At 51.5% G+C, this 20,191-nt stretch overlaps 2 protein-coding genes across 3 annotated transcripts in view; both read left to right on the top strand.

The window, feature by feature from the left end:
- Positions 1-20,191, top strand: part of ARHGEF9 (Cdc42 guanine nucleotide exchange factor 9) — a 192,611-nt gene that overhangs the window by 70,571 nt on the left and 101,849 nt on the right. The window contains exon 1 of one of the 2 annotated variants that reach the window (XM_058847470.1): positions 19,000-19,247. The exons of the other annotated variant lie outside the window; for it this stretch is intronic. Coding sequence (XP_058703453.1) covers positions 19,218-19,247 — 30 coding nt within the window. The 5' untranslated portion in view covers positions 19,000-19,217. Of the gene's footprint in view, positions 1-18,999; positions 19,248-20,191 lie in introns of those variants that run through there. 2 annotated transcript variants of the gene reach the window in all.
- LOC131583424 (uncharacterized) lies at positions 15,000-16,375 on the top strand. Its single transcript, XM_058847471.1, has one exon. It carries the CDS (start codon positions 15,095-15,097, stop codon positions 15,272-15,274), a length of 180 nt encoding a protein of 59 aa, XP_058703454.1. The 5' UTR covers positions 15,000-15,094; the 3' UTR covers positions 15,275-16,375.

The raw sequence follows: 20,191 nt of genomic DNA on the forward strand, positions 1-20,191 counted from the left end.
AGTCCTGCCTGCACTTCTGGTCTGTCCCATTTCAATAAATAAGTGAAGACACCTAAGCTCTGATCCTGCTGAGTGGCACAGGACCAGCAGAAAGTGGCAGTCACGAGGAGCTGCGTGTTGTTCCCTGACTCAAAATCTCCAGCTGCAGGGAAAATGTTGACTCCTCCAGAGGCCAGGAGCGGGAGATCCAAATGCCCTTCTGCCCTTGAGGCGTGGAGAAAAAACCCGTGCAAACACAACCCTAAATCCTCTGCAGCTGGAACTGAGGAGATTGGAGCTTCTCCACAGATTTTACAGCACATCCTGTGCGTGGATCCAGCATGTCCAGTGTCCCCGGTGTCCTGCCCGTGCCCAGAGCACGCTGCCAGCCATTCCCCACGTTGTCTCCACGATTCCTACCTGCCCTCTCCTGTCCCTGACGCCAGCTGCAGACTCAGCTGCCAAAGAGGGGATTTTGGGAATATCGCTGGGGCATTTTCCTGTACTCAGGGGTGTGTCAGTCCTTCTCCGGGCTGCCCCTTCCTGTGGGCACCGAGCCCCGGGATGGCGGCAGGGGCTGCGCCACCGGCGCCGTGAGCGGCCTTGGCCAACTCCTGGCATCCCCACATCCTCGTGCCCACCATGGGGAGAACCATGTCGACGTGCGTGTCCCAGCTGGAGGATCCGCGAGGATTCAGCCCCGTTCCCAGTTGGCTCTACACATCCCATATGCTGCCGCCGCCTCTTCTAACCAGCGCCAGACACCGCCATCTCCTCTCCCTCGACGTGGTGGGTGGCCGGATCGATGAGCAACGCTTCAGGAGTGTGTGTTTGCTTTCTTGGCTGTGCAGAGGGGCTCTCGTTTCCTCGCTGTGGCCAGAAAGTGGGGAGAATCCGGGGGAGCAGGCAGGGGATGATCAGGAGTGGGGAGCAGGGCGCTGGAGCTGGGCGAGGATCAGGTGCGGCGCTGGGCTGGGAGCTTTGCTTTCAGTGGGAAGGGGACTCATCCTTCGTGTGGAGAGCAGAATGAGAACCTGCTGCCCTTTGAACGTCAGCAAAATCCCCAGCCCCTTGCTGAGCGTGGAACATGTGCTGGCTCTGCAGAGCCGGCGTCCTGCAGCGCTGGGGCCCAGGGTGACCGGCCACCGGCAGCAGGACCCTCCCCAAATTCGCATGGTCCCCCCTTCCCTCCCCTCCCTCCTACTGCCCTCCCCTCCTGCAGAGTTTCAAAGCACGGCATGGGAAAAAAAAAAAAAAAAAAAAAAAAAGAAAAAAAAAAAAGGAAAAGAAGGAAAAGAAGGACATCCCCCTCCCCTCAAATCCCTGGGTCCGTGACTGAAATAAATAAGCAGAATCCCAGGTAGTGAGGAGGCTGCTAATAACGTGCTCCTGACAGGCACGGGATTGCCGGGCTGAGGGATGGCTGACTGAAAGCTCCAGGCTAGGGTGGGGGTGGGGGGCTTCTTTTTTTTTTCCTGCCAGCTCTCGCCAGGCAGTAGGGATTTTTTTTTTTTCCCTTCCCCTCCCTGATAATAAGGACATCATCAGAAGCAAGATGCAGTGGCTAAGGGATGGAACAGGAATGGTGAGTTCAGGTAGCTATGTCTTTCTCTTTTCCTCTTATTGCAGTACTTTGACAGGGAAATGAACCTCCGTCCTATCTCCTGACTCCTCCTTTACTCCCTGTCCTTGAAACCATTGATCACTCTGTAGCCATTTTATAGACTCTGCTTCCCAAACTGCTGAGCAAAAGAAGAGATTGAGAGGAAGGAAGGAGGGTGGGCATGCCTCGGGGCGTGGGAGGGAGCGGCAGTGCTGGGGAGGGGGTTCCGCAGGGCGAGCCGGTGGCTCCGGGGGGGGAAGCAGAGGCTTTGCCCGGTTCCCCGGGCGTGTTGCGGGCTGTGAGGAGAGAGAGAGGAGTGCCCGGGGCAGCCGGGACCTGTCGGATGTGCCCCTCCGGCGGATGATGAGTTGCGGTGCGGGGGGAGCCCGGTGTGCCGAGCCGAGGCTGCAGCAGCCTGGCGGGGCCGGCGGGCGCTGCTCGGGCTCGGGGAGGCTCCGGCTGAGCTCCGCCGAACCTCTGCCGCCCTGCCTGCCTCGCTCAGCCCCTCGGGGGGCTGCTGTGCCCGGGGAAGAGGGGAACTTCAGCTCCCCCGGCTCAGCAGGGCCCCTCCGTCTCATTGAGAAACTTCCCCGGGAAGAGATGCGGTTGTTACTGAGAGAGATCCTCCTCCTCCTCCTCCTCCTGCCCGGCTCGCCCTCCGTGCCCAGCTCGCCTTTGCGATGGCATTTCCCCCCCGGCTCCGTGCGGTGCTTTGGGGTTCTCCCTTCCCTGGCTCTCCCGGTGCTGCGGGAGGGAGCCTCGGGCATCCCTGCGGGCTGCTCCGGGCTCCGGCAGCACCGGGGCTCGGCCCGGGCTGGCATCACCCGGCTCAGCCCCCGCGTTCCGGCTCCCGGGGCAGCGGCAGATGCTGCTGACAGCGGGGAGCCCTCGGCAGGGATGGCTGCCCCTTCTCCTCCTGCCCTCATCCCCTCTCCGCTGCTCCCGCACCCGGGGCTGGGGGCTTTGTGCTCCCGAAAGGCTCGGGCGGTGCTGGCGGTGCCCTGTGGGGTTTAGGCAGCGTTTGGGGTCCTGTTTAAGGTCCTGCCCACCCGGCAGCACCTCGGGGGGTTCCTGCCGCCTCCCACCCTCGGAGCATCCGCAGGGATGCGATTCCTCCTCTGTCCTCCTCGTCCCGCAGCTCGCCCCTCTCTCTCCGCCAGTCGCCGTGTGCCGGGTCCCATTGCCAGGGATTAAAAGTGGTGCTGGGGAGCCGGGGGAGGCTCTTCTTGTCTCCTTTACCCTCTTCTCCCAGCTGGCTGCTGGGGAGGGGCTGGGGATGGTGCAGGACAAAGTGCTTTTCCACTTGACACAGCACAAGACTTGACACTTTCTTGCCCTCTCATCTTCCCAGATTCTTTCCTTGCTGGCAGCTGTGTTATTCTGCTCTCCTCGGTCTAATCCTTGTTTTCTCTTGGAGAGAAATTACAGTGGTTGCTGTAGCCTGTAAGAGAAGCTATTTTGGGGAGAAAGTAGAACTCCAGTGATTGATTTTGAAGCAGGTTCTACCCGGGAATTTCCCAATATTGCTCCTTCTAACAAGGGAGAAATAAAAGAGAGAGCTGTGGTTTCTGTGTTTTATGCAGCAGTTCAACAGCCTCAGCAGTATTTGGAGATATTCCACGTATCTCCAGATGTCTGAAAGTAAAGAAATTATTTCAAACCAGCAAAGTAAAACTGAACCAAATAAGATCAATCCAGCAGAAGTGTTTGCAGTCCCTGGCAGTGAGGAATCTTTCCCTGGGGATGGGTGGCCCGAGGGTTCAGGGGCTCCTGCCCTTGGAGCACAGGGATGTTGGGAGCACCTAAAGCCAACACTTGGTCCCTACAAGTTCTGCTCCTTTAGGAAGACAAGATGTGTTGGTCCAGATGCCCTGGCCAAGTGCCAGTGTGGATAGCAGTATTCCCTCCAATGCAGATTTCCTTGCTGTCCCCACTGGGAAGTTATTTGAAATTTTAGTGCTTCAGATGTTGATCATTTGGTGGCCTGTGCTAAACAAGTGAGTTATTCCACACCAGGAGCAGCTGCATTTCAGCAATTCAGTGGGACTATTATTACCTCAGTCTGCTGGCTAAAATGTACTGTGGAACTATCAACCAGCTCTGACCCTGAGTGAAGGTTGGCTCACACAGCCTCCCGTGCCATGCACACCCTCACCCTTTCATCCAGAGCCTCCCTGGACCCATTTCCATGGGCACCGAGTCTCTGTTATGCTTTTTTACTCCAATATTATTTTCTGTGTGCTGCTAAAGACCAGCAATATACATTTATTCTGACAGCATCCCTGGACTTTGTTCTGCTCGGGCACGTTGGTCAAAACCTGGATTTTAGCCTGATTTCTCCCAAGTTCTGCACAGCAGTGATTTATTCAAAATGCTGTTTTCTGTTGTTCTCAGCTTGGGTTCAACACTGAGATCTGCTCCCTTTCAGAGTTACTCATCTTTAAGAAGCGTGTCACTAATGCTTTACAAGTGATTGTACCTTTTGTTCTCATGGCAGGTGGCTTTTTTTTTTCCAAATCAGCCCTTAAACCCAAGCTATTATTCCATAATATTAAGCTGTCGGAGCTTCTTTTTTCCCTCCTTTGCATGTGCTGCCTCCCATTTCTTAAACAATTAATCTTTTGCCAATTATGCTGGCATCCCACGGGGGTGTTTTCCATGCTTCACTGGTACCATGTTGCTGAACCCTCTAGTATTTATTCCTAACCTAGAAAATTTCAACTAATTGTCATTGGTAGTGATGAGAATCAATCTGCACATCTGAGCAGTGTGTGAGCACAATGATTATTTGGTTTGGCATTCTTCAGAGGATATTGATCCAGCATGGTAATCAAATGAGTTGGATTAAACCAGGACAAAATACAGCCTCTTCTGGATCAGTTTTTTATCTGACAAGGGCAGAGTTTTTTCCCAAGTCTTTGATTGTATTACAAGTAACACAAATGTGGATCTTCTGTGGAATTTCCTCACAAAGGGTCTCCTTTTGGGTTTAATGTTGTGCCTGTGACAGTCCAGGTGAGTGCAGCCATCACCTTCAATAGATACAGTCCCAACTTTTTTCTTTATTAGCCATAAGTAATGATATTTTTACACTGTCTGTTGTTCAAATCCTTAAAATCAAGGTGCTGTTGATATTTTCCATTTCTCTCCTAAACAAAAAGTAAACTCCTGTAAATCATCACAACCTAAAATATGGTGAAAATGAATTAGGTGAATCAAAGGGCCAAATGCTGCAATTGGTGGAGATACCCCTGAGTTTTCCTCACTGATTCTTTTCCACTTGTCAGTCTGAAAATCACAGGGTATTGGAAGTACAAAGTACCCTTTGCACTCCGTAATCCTAAAAATCTCAATGGGAAGTCTGGAGAAGAGAAGTAGGAAAAAAACAGTTGGGATTTGACTTTTGTTTTTGAAAGTCTGGATAAGCAAAAGCAGCTGGTGGAGAGAAGCCAGGCCAGGGCAGAATGGAAAGAGGAAATTTGTGGTATCCAGAAATTAGGGGAAAATGGGACTGGAGAGACCCAGAGCAGTTTTTGTGCAGAGATCAAAGGGAGCAGGGAGTGCTGGAGCAACCCCAGGGAAGCTCCTGAGTGCTCTGGGTGTCCTGCAGAGGATGCTGCCCCGTCTCCATGCCCTGTGGCCTCAGCAGGGAGGGCTTTTCCACAGCAGAGTGGGAAGTTTGGGAGCTGTTCCTGTCCATGCAGCTCTCCTGTCACTGGAGATGGTGCTTGGCTTGCCTGAGCTCTGCATGTCTGGAGAATTCCGTGGGTGCTGCAGTGCAGGAGCCCCCAAAGGCCAAAGTCCATCCCACCAAATGCATTTCTTTGTTGCTGTTTGCCATTTCTCTCCCACTTTAGGGCTGCTTTAACCTTTCATTTACGGCCTCCTGCCAGTGCTGCTGCTCCAAATGTCCCAGTTAAGAAAGGGCTGATGTTGTGGTAAATAAAAATGTTTGGATAAATCCCTGCTCAGTGCTGATGATTGTCCTTGTGTCAGTCCCAGGAGGGGCTGGGAGGAGGCCTGGATCCATTTCCATGGCTCTGGCCCCCGTTCCTACCTGCTGGAAAAGGGACACTCCAATACCTCCTCTGTCTCTTGAGATCCATCAGGGACGTGTGGAAAATCCTGGGAGGGTGCCATAGGCATGGGAAGCAGGATTTGGTGGAGCTCTGAGCAGGCTGTGCTTGCTGGGAAGCCACACACCCCATGTGGTCACCACGTCCATCTGTCCCTCCTGCTCAGGGTTTCAGTGCCTGAGCACCACAGCCTTTGCAAACCACGAGGTGTTTTTAACTGAAGAGAACCTGATTTCCTTGGATCTCATCAAAGGGTTTTTCTTTTTTCAAACACTTCTTGAAAAATCTCTGAAATGCTTCAAGCTGACATCTTAATGTATTTATGACATTAGCTGCTTCTGCTCTGGAATGGTTGCTCCGAATCTCTTTGAGCCTGGCTGTTATTTTGAACATGACTAATTCCCTGAGTGACTAAGCTCTTAGATAATAGGAAAAATTCATCAAGTTATCTCTGGCTCCAATAGTTTCTATTGTTATGAAAAGACGACTTATGGAAAAAAAAAAGAGAGATGCTTGTTATGTAATATGGGCAGAGAGGAGAGACAAGTGTTGGTAGGGACTGGCTGGAGTGCCAGGAGTGCCTTACCCAGGAGCCAGGTTCAGGCTGTGAAATCTCCAGCTCAGTCTGCATGAGAAATAAAGATTTCCTTGTCTGGAGCTCAGGTGACTCCAACTGAAGCCAAGGAGTTGTGCTCTTGTCCAGAAGTGTGTTCAGAGGGGATCCCAGCCCCTTCCTCCCTGTTCTGCCACGCTGCAGAATTCCTTGGATGTGACCCAGGATGGTGCTGGCCAGCAGTGAATTGCAGCACACCTTCTCTGCTTGTTTCAGGCAGCACCTGAAGCACTCTCCGCTCCTGCAGGGCTGTGTTCCAGGCAGCACAGCAAGGCTCAGCTCCATCCCATTGGGTTTTCCCCTCGGTGCTGCTGATCACCAGCACAGAACTGTCACTGTGCTGCCCTGTGCAGCACCAGGTGCCTTCCTGTGCCTCTGTGTGCAGCTGTGTCCCACACAGGGGACATTGTCCGTGTGCTTCCTCACACCAGGATCCCTCTGGCTCAGCTGGGGTCCTTGTGGCACAGCCAGGCTTCTTCTGGCACAGCCAGGATCCCTGTGGCACAGCCAGGGTCCCTGTGGCACAGCCAGGGTCCTTGTGGCACAGCCAGGATCCCTGTGGCACAGTCAGGATCCCTGTGGCACAGCCAGGGTCCCTGTGGCACAGCCAGGGTCCTTGTGGCACAGTCAGGATCCCTGTGGCACAGCCAGGATCCCTGTGGCACAGCCAGGATCCCTGTGGCACAGTCAGGATCCCTGTGGCACAGCCAGGATCCCTCTGGCACAGTCAGGATCCCTCTGGCACAGTCAGGCTTCCTCTGGCACAGCCAGGGTCCCTGTGGCACAGCCAGGGTCCCTGTGGCACAGCCAGGATCCCTGTGGCACATTTTGCTCCCCATGTCACAGTCAGGATCCCTGTGGCACAGCCAGGATCCCTGTAGCACAGCCAGGCTTCCTCTGGCACAGCCAGGATCCCTCTGGCACAGCCAGGGTCCCTGTGGCACATTTTGCTCCCCGTGGCACAGTCAGGGTCCCTGTGGCACAGCTGGGATCCCTGTGGCACAGCTGGGGTCCCTGTGGCACAGCTGGGGTCCCTGTGGCACAGCCAGGATCCCTGTGGCACAGCCAGGGTCCCTGTGGCACAGCCAGGGTCCCTGTGGCACATTCAGCTCCCCATGGCACCGGGGTGCCCGTGGCTGTCACACATTGTCACCAGCTGCAGGAGGGCAGTGCTGGCCATTCCTGGAAGGCAGCAGCCTGTGCTCGCTCTCACTGCTCTCACAGAATCCCTCTGAGCTGGGAGAGGGAATGGAGCCTATAGGCATTCACCTGCCTCGCTTGGAGAAAGGAGAAAAAAAGTAGAAAAAGGCTGTAAACTTCTTTTGTGAATGCTGATATTGCTGATAAAAACGAGTGCACTATGTTCTATTCATACACCTACTGCTATCCATCTGGAATTCCTACTTCATTAGGTTGGCTTGCACTGTTTTCTTCATTAAAAGAGTGCCAGATTCAATAGGCTGTTCCCTCTCCTTTTTTTGGGAGGCAGAGAGAGGGGGAGAAAACGATTTCTATGAAACACATCCAATTCTCTGGGTTAATTTGTGTGAAGAACATGAGACCCACGGGTCAGCTTCTTAATGAGATGGTTTTTCCTTTCCTCAGTGTCTTGACAAGGAGAAGCCCAGGGAAGGCAGAGCCAAGTGTCGCAGGAGGGGGGTGAGGAGGCTGCAGGGAGCTCTGGCCGATTGCTTTTCGTCCTCATTCCCTTGCAGGTGCTGAAATGCACCCTTTGATTTTCATGCCAAAGAGTTTCCCTGTGCCTGTGCAGCTGATTTGCTCAGGGATCCCACTGGGGACACTGACCCTGAATTCAGAAGGATTTACTTTTAGTTTCTGGCAGGTAGTAATTTCTTTTTCACACACGGCTTTGCCCAGACTTGTGCTGATGTGAAGATTCTGCAGTTGAATGTCAGAGTGCCTGGAGGGAGCACTTGTCTTCCCCCAAGGAAGGGACTTGCCTTGGATTTTTCTGCAGTTTGGGCTTTGCTTTCTTTACTTTTTTCCAGGCTCAACAGTGAGCCCAAAAGCTGAGAAATGAAATGAAATGAAGAAGTAAAGGTCTCTGTGTTCCTTTAGGCCAGGGGCTGGGGTTTTTTCAGACAAGGAGAGCTTACATAAGGTTGAAACGGAGCATCTGGGTTGGATGGGTCCTTTCAGACAGAACTTGCTCAGCCCCTGAAGTCTTTGTGACCAGGGTAATTGGTGTTACCACATCTGATTTCTGCAGGATTTGAGGGGTTTATTTTCCTTTTCATCACTGGGAAGCTGAAGATGCTTCTGGAGTGCAGGCTGGAGTGTGCAGCAGATGCAAGGAGGGCAGAAAGCACTCGCAACACCATTGCCAGGGGCACGAGATTTTAGTCTGTCTTAATGCTTTAAGTTCAAGTAAACTTAAAAATAGAAGATTTATTGTTCTCACTGCAATCCAGAGGAGTACAATGGACTGAGCCCCCCCAGACAGGCTCTCTGTGCCATTTCAGCACTGTCTGTGTGGTGTCACAGGAGCTGTGGCACTGATTCCATCGGGACATCGCTGCTGGGGCTCAGTTTTTTTTCATGGACTGCTTGGAACAGTGACCCAGAGATGCTCAGGTCCTTCCCCATGACCTCTGAGCTTTGTGCAGCTTTTGGCCAAGTGGTCATGGAGCTGAATTCAACCTCCAGCTGTGCCCTGTGTGCTCTAAACATTGCAGAAGGGGGTTTAGAAACTTAATTTCTTCTCGTTCCAGCACTCCCAGCCTTGCCACGAGGGCATCTTGCTTCAAGTGGTCCTTCCCTGCTCTCTCCCACATCCACCTTCTCTCCCACTTCACTGCTTTGCTGGCTCTCAACTTAGGAAATCCTTCTGAAAAAGGAAATTACTGGAAAAATTTCCCAAGTTCATGTGGACAGTGAGGAAGCTTTCCATTTGAGGGATGAACAGGCAGGGAACTGTGGGTGACTGGAAAATTAATTTTCCACAGCTCAAATCAGGCCCAAGTCCAAGTCTCTACAAGTATTCCTTCATTTTGCAGTTTGGATAAGGAATTTTAGGTGTTTGGGGATTTTTAAAGCTTCCCATGAAGCCATTCCATAAACATATAAGATTATGGAGATTCTTGAGGAAAAATCTGCTCTTTGCAGCTCACAGGCTGGTGCCTCCCATCTGGCCCAGGATGGAAAAGAGGGCTCTGGCAGGCGTTCCATGAAGAGAAAAGGAAAAAGATGCAACTCCCAGCTTAAGGAAATCCTCCTTTTTGGAAACAGCAAATCATAATCTCACTGGCCTTTAATCTCTGAAACCCCGAGTTTAATTCCTGCTTAGATTTAGGGGAAAAAAAAATAGAATTTAATGGTTTTCTTATAATCTCTAATGGAGTCTGAGTGACCCCCCCATGGTGTCCAACGTCACAGCAGCGTTTGTGAGTGCAGGAAAATGGGAATGGAGGAGCAGGTGCCCACACATCCCTGGGTTCCATGGCTGGCTGTTCCTTCCTGGGGGCACAATTAATTCAGCTGGAAAGTTTAAACTTCCCTCATGGTGCCCTGAAGGTCTGGGGTGGGTGTTCCAAGAAGAAATCCAGAGGAGCTGAAGCAGTTTGGGGCTGACAGTCACCAGCAGTGTTTTCCCTTTGACCGTGAATTTCATCCATCCACACCAATTCTATTCCTGCTCAGAATCACTGAGTGATTTTGTGTGAAATTTCCCCCAGTTCACTGAGATTTATCTCCTTTGGCCAAAGGGTAGCAGATTTGGGCTCCTCCTGCCCCATCCCTACAGCAGCATGGCCAGAATTCTCTGGTTAATTAAGGTTAAGAGTTCAGTGGCTCATTTTCCCAGTTAATAGAAGGTGGAGCTGGAAAACAGAGATACCTCTGCCTGTCCCAGAGTGGAGGTTGTTACTCTGCACAGGGATGGATGGATGGATGGATGGATGGATGGATGGATGGATGGATGGATGATGGATGGATGGATGGATGGATGGATGGATGGATGGATGGATGGATGGACAGACAGCAGGGCAGGGAATTGGAGCTGGCACAGCCTCACAGCCCTGGACTGTCCTGGCACCTCAGGAGGGGACCAGGGAAGGGGAATCCGGGAGCTGTGAGCATTCCAATCCCAAATGCTGGCTGCTGAGTACGAGCTGTGCCTGCTGAGCTGCAAGGAGTGGGATGTGCTAATTACTGGAGACATCCATTGGAGGGAGACGTGGTCACAAGGCTGAGCCCGGTGCGTTCCGCACGGGAGGATTTGGCAGCATCCGTTTCCTGTGCTTGCTCCAAAATTCCTGTCTTGTCATTAATATCAGTGTGGGACCCTTCTGTTTTTTATTTGTGTGTCCAGAATTCCCCATCCCATCCGTGTGTCCCTCAGAGGGATGCAGATCCAAGGCTGGACGGGTGTGATGTGAGCTGGAGCCTCCTTCCCTGGCTGCTGTCCCTCCTCTGAGTGCTGAAATTCAGCCTCCTCCCTCATCCAGGCTGATCCTGCATCACAAACTGCGCTCCCCAAAGCTCCCCGAGTTCTGCAAGTTGTGTGCAGTGAGGGATGTGGTGCTTTATGTAACTGGTACAGATCTTCCCGTTCCTTGTTCCGTGCAGAACGTTAGACCAAACTTCCCGGGAAGAATTCCATGAAGTTCAACTTCACCGTGGTTTTATATAAACCCCTGCTGTGTAGGTGTGCTTTATCAGGAAGGTACCATCCATTTTCGTAGTAAAATTAACATTTAGTGCACGCAGAAAACATGGGAAATTATATAAAGCAGCAAGAACTGTTGGGAATACTGCGAATATAATTTAAATAGAAGCTTCTCTGCAGTAAATCTGTTTGTGCTGCTGTTACACACACACAGAGCCTCCTCTGGAGCCCCAAACCTGTCCCTGGGTGAGGTGGGGCTTTCCTGCCTGATCTTTTAGGGGGTGTTTGACCTGGGGAAGGGGATGCTGCAGCTGAGCCCCCTCGGGATGCAGCCTCTCCTGGGATGCAGCATCCTCTGGGATTCAGCATCCTCCGGGATTCAGCATCCTCCAGGATTCAGCATCCTCACAGCCTCCTGTGGGGGGTTTGGGGGCTCAGGAGGGGATGGCTCTGGGATCTGTGGCTTTGTGCCTCTGTGGCTCTGTCTCTCTGTGGCTCTGTCTCTCTGTCTCTCTGTCTCTCTGTGGCTCTGTGGCTCTGTGGCCCTGTGGCTCTGTCTCTCTGTGGCTCTCTGTGGCTCTCTGTGGCTCTGTCTCTCTGTCTCTCTGTCTCTCTGTCTCTCTGTCTCTCTGTCTCTCTGTCTCTCCGTGGCTCTGTCTCTCTGTCTCTCTGTCTCTCTGTCTCTCTGTCTCTCTGTCTCTCTGTCTCTCTGTCTCTCTGTCTCTCTGTCGCTCTGTCTCTCTGTGGCTCTGTCTCTCTGTGTCTCTCTGTGGCTCTGTCTCTCTGTCTCTCTGTCTCTCTGTCGCTCTGTCTCTCTGTGTCTCTGTCTCTCTGTCTCTCTGTCTCTCTGTCTCTCTGTCTCTCTGTCTCTCTGTCTCTCTGTCGCTCTGTCGCTCTGTCTCTCTGTGTCTCTGTGCCTCTGTGCCTCTGTGCCTCTGTTCCTTCTCCGTGCCCTCCCCCGTGCTGTGAGTGGCTCATCTCTCTCAGAATGGCAGTCCCAGCCCTGCCAGGCTCGGTGCTGGCAGTGAACCCCTCCCGTTGGGCTCCGGAAGTGCTCAGTGAGCATGTGTGATGTGTGCACCTTTGTTCTGGAGGTTTCCCAGCCTCTGCTGCTCCCCCTGCCCTGCTCTGGCTCCGTGCAAAGCCTCGGGGGTCCTGCCTCAAAACCGCCTTGGCGCTTCCAGGAGACAGAGCCAGGGATGGGCTGTGCCCGCTGAGGATGCCCTGGGGGATTTGGACCAGCAGAACATCTCCACTGGGCTTCTCCTAACATTTCCTCTGGGCTCCACACCCAGGCTCCCTCTGTGCTCACTGCAGGTTAGAGGAAAAGATAAACTGGCCATAAAATCCCTCGGAATTCAGGCTGGTTGTATGTTTTGGGGAAGTCGTTGCTGCTTCTGAGATTGAAACTGGAATTTCCTGGCTGTTTTTTTTAAGTTCAGGTTTATGTTTTGGAAAATTGCCTGTGTTGTTTTGGGAAAGGATGGTAGCAATAATAGGAAATATTCCACATCTATTACATATTGGAACTAAACTATCTCTGAGGTCCCTTCCAACCCAAATCATTCTATGTTTGCTATTCTGATTAAGCTAAAATTACATCAGACAGACTGGCTGTCCTAAAAATGGATCCTCGAGAGAAGATGCAGGTTTGGAAGCTGGGGATGAGGCAGATCCATCACCTGGATCCAGCCTGGCATGTGTGCTAACGGGGCAGCTTTAAAGCAGCCTCCTGTGATTGTACAAGTGAAAAAAGGGGATTTCAGTGGCCTCCTGAAGGAGAAACTCCCTGCCTGGACAGAGCAGGGGCCTCAGAAGCTGGACAGAGCCTCTGGCTGGCACTTGCCACCCAAAATGAACCACCTGAGGAACCCAAACTGTTCCTGTTTCTAATGCTGCTCAACACAAGCCACCCTCTGCATCTCCAAAGCCGTCCCAGCCCACTCGTGCTCCAGAGCTGCTCAGAAACGAGCAGGGTGGTGCTGGCTGAGTGCTGGTCTGGCACAAACCAGTGGCTCTGAGTGGAGACCATCGAGTGAAGAGCCAGTCCTGCCATGGTCTCTCCTGTGATGGTGTTTGGGGTGGATACAGGACCCTCCTGGTTTTGAGGGAGCCCTCTGGCAAAGAAAGCGAATTAAACCAAGCTTTGCATGAAACAGCTGGGTTTAGTGCTGGTGTGAGTGCTGAGCTGGGGCTGGAGCATCACCCCCTGCCCCTTCCCCAAACGCTGGTGCCCTTCAAAGACACTGCAGGGCAGGCTGGTGCTGGGGCTGAGGTTAAAACATGAAGCTGGCCAGGTTCAGACATGAAAGTCCTCCCCAGCTCTCCTTGTTGGCTACAGGAGAACAAACGAGGTGCTTGTGTGGTGCCTGTTGGCCTCGTGTCTGTGTGGGAACGTTCGGAGGCGCAGCTTTCCTGGAAGGTGCCGTGCTCAGCCCCCGGATGCACATTTCAGTGCATTATGCATATGCATTGGCAGCATTTCTATATTTGTCTTTGTCTGGAAAATCATTTGCTTTTTCCAGCTGAGTGTATCTGGTTTGTGTGCATTGTGATGCCTCTCTGAGGTGCCTGCTGGTTCTGAGAGCTAACATTGGGGTTTGGGGTAGCACCTGGACCATAAACCCTGAGTGTGTGTGTGTGATTTTAATGTAGGAATGAGCATTTCTGGCTGCCGCAGAAGGAATAAAGATCCTCCATCTGTCCTCCCCCCCTTTTATAGATCTCTGCTGTAGACTCAGAATTCAGTTTAACTCCTAGATGGAGACAGCCAGCTCAGTGCAGAGGGGAGAGGTTATAGGATTCATGACAGGAGGACGATTGTACAGCTCTAAAACCTGATTCCCCCAGCCCAATTCCCCCATTTCAGGCTCACAGCCAATTCCCAGGTTACCACGAATCTCCTTTTCCTTACAACACCCGCTTTGCTCGCTGTCCCCTCCCGGCAGCAGCGGGCTGGCATTGTGCAGGGATGCTGTGCAGGGATGCTGTGCAGTGATGGATGCTGTGCAGGGATGGATGCTGTGCAGGGATGCTGTGCAGGGATGGATCCTGTGCAGGGATGGATGCTGTGCAGGGATGCTGTGCAGGGATGGATGCTGTGCAGGTGCAGGGATGCTGTGCAGGGATGCTATGCAGGGATGGATGCTGTGCAGGGATGGATGCTGTGCAGGGATGCTGTGCAGGGATGGATGCTGTGCAGGGATGCTGTGCAGGGATGGATGCTGTGCAGGGATGGATGCTGTGCAGGGATGCTGTGCAGGGATGGATGCTGTGCAGGGATGGATGCTGTGCAGGGATGCTGTGCAGAGATGGATGCTGTGCAGGGATGCTGTGCAGGGATGGATGCTGTGCAGGGATGGATGCTGTGCAGGGATGCTGTGCAGAGATGGATGCTGTGCAGGTGCAGGGATGCTGTGCAGGGATGGATGCTGTGCAGGGATGCTGTGCAAGGATGGATACTGTGCAGGGATGCTGTGCAGGGATGCTGTGCAGGGATGGATGCTGTGCAGGGATGCTGTGCAGGGATGGATGCTGTGCAGGTGCAGGGATGCTGTGCAGGGATGCTGTGCAGGGATGGATGCTGTGCAGGGATGCTGTGCAGGGGTGCTGTGCGCATCCCGGGCCGGTGCGGAGCGCGATGCTCGCGGCTCGGAGCGCTCGGAGCCGCCGGGCCGGAGCCGCCGGGGGAGCGGGGGCAGAGCCGCGGCTGCGTGCCGCTCGCTGCCTCGGCGGGCGGAAGCCTCGCGTATTTATGGAGCCAGCGCTTCCTTCTGCGTTTGAGTGACAGCCGGGATGCCGTCGCTGCCTGGTCACTGGAGCTGATTTGTATGCGCCAGGGTCCGCCTCGCTCCGAGGGATGCAGCCGCAGCAGCTTGCAGAGCTGTCACACTCACACGGGCTCCGTATCTGCACTGGCTTGACGAATTAAAAAGCGAGCCAGCCAGCGAGAGAGAGACCCGGAGAGAGAGGGGGGACGAGACAGAGAGAGAAGCTTGCAGACAGCGCTCGCTCTTTTCCTAAAGGAAGGATTTTTGCATCCCGAGTGCTCACTGGTTGTGATGATGCTTCACTTAGCGGGCTCAGAATGAGCTAGAGACAGCAGATAGGGGAGAAACTAAAGGCAGAGCACAAAGCATTACGAACCAACCCAAAACCAGGAACAGTTTTCTCCTCTATTCTAGCATGGTGGATGTATGGACAGTCTTACAGAGCAGAGGTTGACTTCTCCAAATCTGCCAGCCCCACACCTCGAACACTACAGTGTTCTGCATTGCACCATGACCTTGGATGTTCAAACGGTGGTCGTTTTTGCAGTGATTGTGGTGCTATTGCTTGTGAATGTCATACTCATGTTCTTCCTGGGCACTCGTTAAATGGATTTTTTCTCCTGAGCTGTTGGGGGCTACTACTACCACTAGCAATTCAACAAGAGAGCACGAGCGGGAGAGAGAGAGAGAGAAAGGCGAGAGAGAGAGAGAAAGAGAGAGAGAGAATTTCTTACTGAGGGGGGAAACGCGTTGAGCTTCAACATGGCCTCGCTGTGATATGTATGACGTTGGTATTATTATCTCTCCCTAAATCTTTTGTCATGTCTTGTCGTTTAAGTATGCCTGTAAGTTGTAGCTGCTTTTGCCGGGGTTTTAAATGTGATAAATAATAACGGCGATCCAGTTGTGTGCTAGCGAGATAGAGCTGTGCTTCTTTAGGCAGCAGCAGAGTGAAAATGATCTGGCTGTGGTGAGCACTGGCTGTGTTGTTTTGCTTTCCTTTGAAATAGAGGCTCAAGTTAATAATAAGTCATTTTGTGTGTGATTTCTAGCAAGCAGTTAATGTGCAATGTCTGTGAGAGTAACCATGTAGGTGCCAGGTGAGAGGTGCTGGTGTGTGCAATGGAATCGAGCTGTGGGCATTTTTAAGGGGGAGGGGGGTGTTTGAGAAATCCTATTAAAGGATTAAATCTTTGCTAAAATAACATTCAGCCACAAAGGAAAAAAAAAAAAAAAGAGAGAAAAATTCTACTTAGTTTATTTATCTGTGTTGCCTTGATGATTTGATTTGATTTCTGAAGATTCAACCCCAAAGCCTCCAAATTCTATGTCCACACTGATGTAACCCAGCTCCTTTTTTCAGAGATGTGAGAGGGACTGAAACATAACCTGCTGGCTTTTTTTATTCTGGTCGTACGTGGTTTCTGTCTCTGCAAATTGGGAAGGAAAGATCAAAAGGGAGAAAGGGCAATGCAAGCTTTGTTTTTCTTTGCTAAAGCAACAGATACGGAGGGGTTGGGTTTTGCTATGATTTTCTAGAAATCTGATTTTGCCTTTCTTTTCTTTCTTTCATGTGTGTGTATGTATCAAATTTTGGGGAATGTATCTAAGAAAAATCTTTGCCCACCTCGAGGATAACGAGCTTTTGAGATGGGTTGCTCCGTGTGACTTTATTTACATTGATTTTCTGGAAAATGAAGTGCTAAGTTGTGGATTATGGGCTTGCTGGAAAGGTGTCCAGCACTTAGAGGTGCTTCTAGCCTGAAATTGCAATGTTTACAGCTTGGAAGCAGGGCTGGCTGGGGGATCCAGCACGAGAAGTTTGGAGAGAATACGAAGGGAATGTCTGGAAATAGTAATACCTTTTCCTCTGGAAAATATCTCTCTGTTCTGTGCTTCTGTTAGAGGTCTTAGGGAATTTTTTTTTTTAATATATTATATCCCACTCCAGAGAAATCAGAATTGCTTAAAACAAGCAAAAATATCAGTTTGAAAATGTTTTTATCTTTGCTGATGGTCACTGGAATTTTATTGCCTTGATGATTTAATTAGTTCATGCTAATGGCAGCTGTCTATTATTTATTTGCTGTTCTCTGAGAAAAAAATAATCCTGTAACTGATGGATAAAGACAAAGCTGGAGGTTACAGATGGAGACATGGAGTTATTTCCCAGTGAGGATTTGTGTGCTGGGAGTTAAATGCCGAGCAGGGCTCGGGAGCCCATGGCTTTTCCATGGTGGCAGGATTGGAAAAAGAGTTAAATCCGGCAAATTTGGCACTTTCAAAGTGCTTTTAGCTCTAAATAAAAGAGAAAAAAATAATTTTCCCTGAGTCCCTGGGTGGGAACAATCGTCCCCAAAAGCGTTCCGTGGCATTTTAGTGGGGAGGAAATTCAGGAGCCAGGGATCCAAGCCCAGGAAAATTCTCTGGTATCTGTTGGCTCCGTTCCCCTTCTTCACTTGTAGCTATCTGCAAGAGGTACCTGCTTCACTTCACAGGAGACAGAGTCAATCTCCTTCCCTAAAAAAATAAACCAAGTGAATAAAATTGATGTTGAGGATGGTTTGGGTTGTTAAACAGCTCAAATTTGCTCTATTTGCCTGTTGGCCATCCTGTGTCATTAGTTTTATAGGTTGCAGAATCTCCTGGAAAGGTAATAAATGAGCTGGGATCACCATGGAGAGGGAATCGATCAAACAGAAGCCAAAATCATCCTTTGAGGGGAGCAGCCTTGAGCGACAAAGGGATTTGGAGGAGGAAGGGTGGAAAAATGAGCAAAAACCCAACCCCAAAACTGCCCAGCGAGTTCCAGTGGGCTGTGGCTGTGCCTGAATGTTTATTTTCTCAGGGCTCTCTGGCACTAAGGTTTACCTTTCAATATGATTTCTACGAGGAATGCCCGGTACATACCGCGGTTTCCTGAGCGCATTCCTTGATTCCTTGTACTCCTGGGGAGATATCTGGGAGCTGTGTTTGGTGATGGATGTTCCTGCTGGCTCGTTCTGCAATGCCCCTGTGGTTCCATCCCTGGGCTGGGGCTGCATGGGGAGGATGAGGGGTTGTGCACGCTCAGCTGCTGGGAGAGAGTGCCGGGAGCCGAGTTTTTCCTGTCTTGGGAGAATTCATGTGATTTTATTACAACTTTTTGCCTTTTGTCCTCCTGAAGGCTGGTGGAGTTAAAGAAGGAAAGTTCACACCGAGCGATAGGAAAGTTGGCAGCGCAAACTTTGTTATCGTAGCAGCACCGTTCTCCTTATCTCGGGCTTCCTGTTGGAATTTTGGGGGGAAAGAGAGGAAATGAGAGGTGAAAGAGTGAGCGAGGGCTGGGCTTGCTGCTTGTTTAGTTTGCTCTCTGTTTCCCACACCAGGCCTCAGTGCCAGCCCCTGCCCCAGCCCCAGTTTTGGGGTTTGGCAGCTGCAGTTTGGTGTTTTGTTTGTTTTGCTGTAGGATCCCCTCAGTCCTGCCGAGCTGGGCACAGCGGCTCAGCCCATGGTGAGCCCTGGGAGCTTTTCTGGGGTGACAGCGCTGCCGGTCCCCACTAAATCCCCGTGCCCCAAAGTGATGTGCCCGCAGCATTCCGGGTGTGAAATACCCCTGGATCGGCATTTTCCATATCCCAGAGCTCCGTGGGACCATCAGGGTCACGCCTGGGTCCCTGGGGCTGCTTCAGCCCCGTGACTCCCCTGCCTTTCTTCATCTTTGTGGGGATGCTCAAACCCAGGGATGAAACAGAGGGATCATTCCTTTAAAGGAATCAAAGCGCTGACCCTCTGGAAAATACAGCTCCAAAGAAAAAAATAATAGGAATTAGTCTGCAAAAAGCATATTTGTGATGCATATAATCTGTGTCAGTGCTTGCTGCTGTGTGTGTGCTGAGGCTGGGCGATCCTGCCTCGCTGTTGTCTGCTTAAGCAGGATTCGATGTTATTTGCCACAGGATTCATGAAAATGCCTCTGCCTGTATCATAGCAACCCCATTTCCCACAGTCCATAAAAAGTCCATTCCTCCCGAGCAGCAATCCACCGTCTTAAAGATTCAGGCTCCCTCATTGGCGTGGGGAGAGGGTGATGTGCCCCTCTCCGAGCGCTTCCCAGAGAGCTCAAGTGCCGGGATGATCCCGGCTTGTCCTGCCCGCGCGCCGCTTTTAATGCTCTTTCTATAAGGCAGATAAAGCGCTTTCATTTCGGCTTTCCAAAGGCTTCCTCCCCCACCCTGGCTATTTCCCACCTCTGTTTAAAACCTCCCATGACGAGTTGGAGGGGATGGGACAGCTCCTTGCTCTGTGACGCGGTGGCTTTGCCCTGTCCTGCCATTTGGCTTTTCCCCCGGGATGGCAGCAGCGCAGCCCCGGCTTTTGCTGTGTAGGGAGTGAAGATGTGCCCCGATTCCAGCCCTTCTGGGGGAATGCAGAGGTGCTTTCTCAGCCCGTAGATGATTGTTCTTAAGAGCTGCATGTTCACCTGACTCCTGCCCCCATCTGTTTGCATAATGTGGTTATATTTCTTTTTGGATCAGGTATTCAGTACACAGCCCAGCTGCTGTGTATAATGTCTGAAGGAAAATTACCAAAAATCCATGTAAGTTTTTGGTTTCGTTTTGTTTTCGTTTTGGTTTCTTTGGTGGGTTTTGTTGTGGGTTTTTTTTGGGTTGCTTCGGTTTCAATTTGTGATTAGAACCCCTGTGTATGTGTTTTCATTTCATTTTGTTGTGCTGCTCGGTTTGTGTGCTCGGTTTGAGTGTGCTGTGCCTGCCTGCATGTGTTGTGTCCATGTGCTCCGTGCTGGAATGATGATCTGTCCCGGGGAGGCTCCTGTGTTTTACATTTCCAGTGTGGATTTTCTCAGCTGGGTGTGATAATCGTGCCCAGTGAAACTTTAAGAGAGCTATTTTGGTAAAACGCAAGGATTTGTCTCAGAGCTGCGGAGTCTCCAATGAGGAGAAGTTGGGAAGCTTGAGGAAAACTCCCAAATGTTAATAATTGTGTAAGAATTGTCCTGTTTGAAGAGGGTTCTTGTGCAGGGCTTCCAGGGCTGGCAGAGGATAGTTCTGCTGTATCCTGGCTTTGCCACTGATTTACTGTGTGGCCCTGGGCACGTTCCTTTGTTCCTTTGTCACCTCGTGGCCTCTCTTTTCCACCTGGACAGAGGAATATCACACAGTACTGAGGTATAGCCGTGCCTGGTGTTCTCCTTGTGTCCCATTTCTGCCTGGGGGACAGTGACAGTGGCAGTGCAGGTGGGGACGTGTGTGTGCCCACGTTGGCCCAGCTCTGCCCACCTGGGTTTTGCCTGTTGGAGCTGTTGTAGACAGCAGGAGCTGTGGTGATTGATGCTTCCCACTAAAAATAGATGCTCCTGGAGGAAGAGCTGCTGGAGGAACCGTGATTTATTGTCTTTATTTTATTAGTTGTGGTTGAATTTCTTTCCTGAGTGGAAATGAGTCTTAATCTGCAAGCACCCACAGATGGCTGGCTTGGCTCTAACCAGCAAAGGGCCACGTGGCCTCTGCTCCTTATTCCTGG

The sequence above is a fragment of the Poecile atricapillus genome, chromosome 12 (assembly GCF_030490865.1).
Source record: "Poecile atricapillus isolate bPoeAtr1 chromosome 12, bPoeAtr1.hap1, whole genome shotgun sequence".
NCBI classification, from domain to species: domain Eukaryota; kingdom Metazoa; phylum Chordata; class Aves; order Passeriformes; family Paridae; genus Poecile; species Poecile atricapillus.

Coding starts and splice junctions, on each gene's coding strand:
- LOC131583424 (XM_058847471.1), top strand. CDS start 15,095: ATGGACAGTCTTACAGAGCAGAGGTTGACTTCTCCAAATCTGCCAGCC.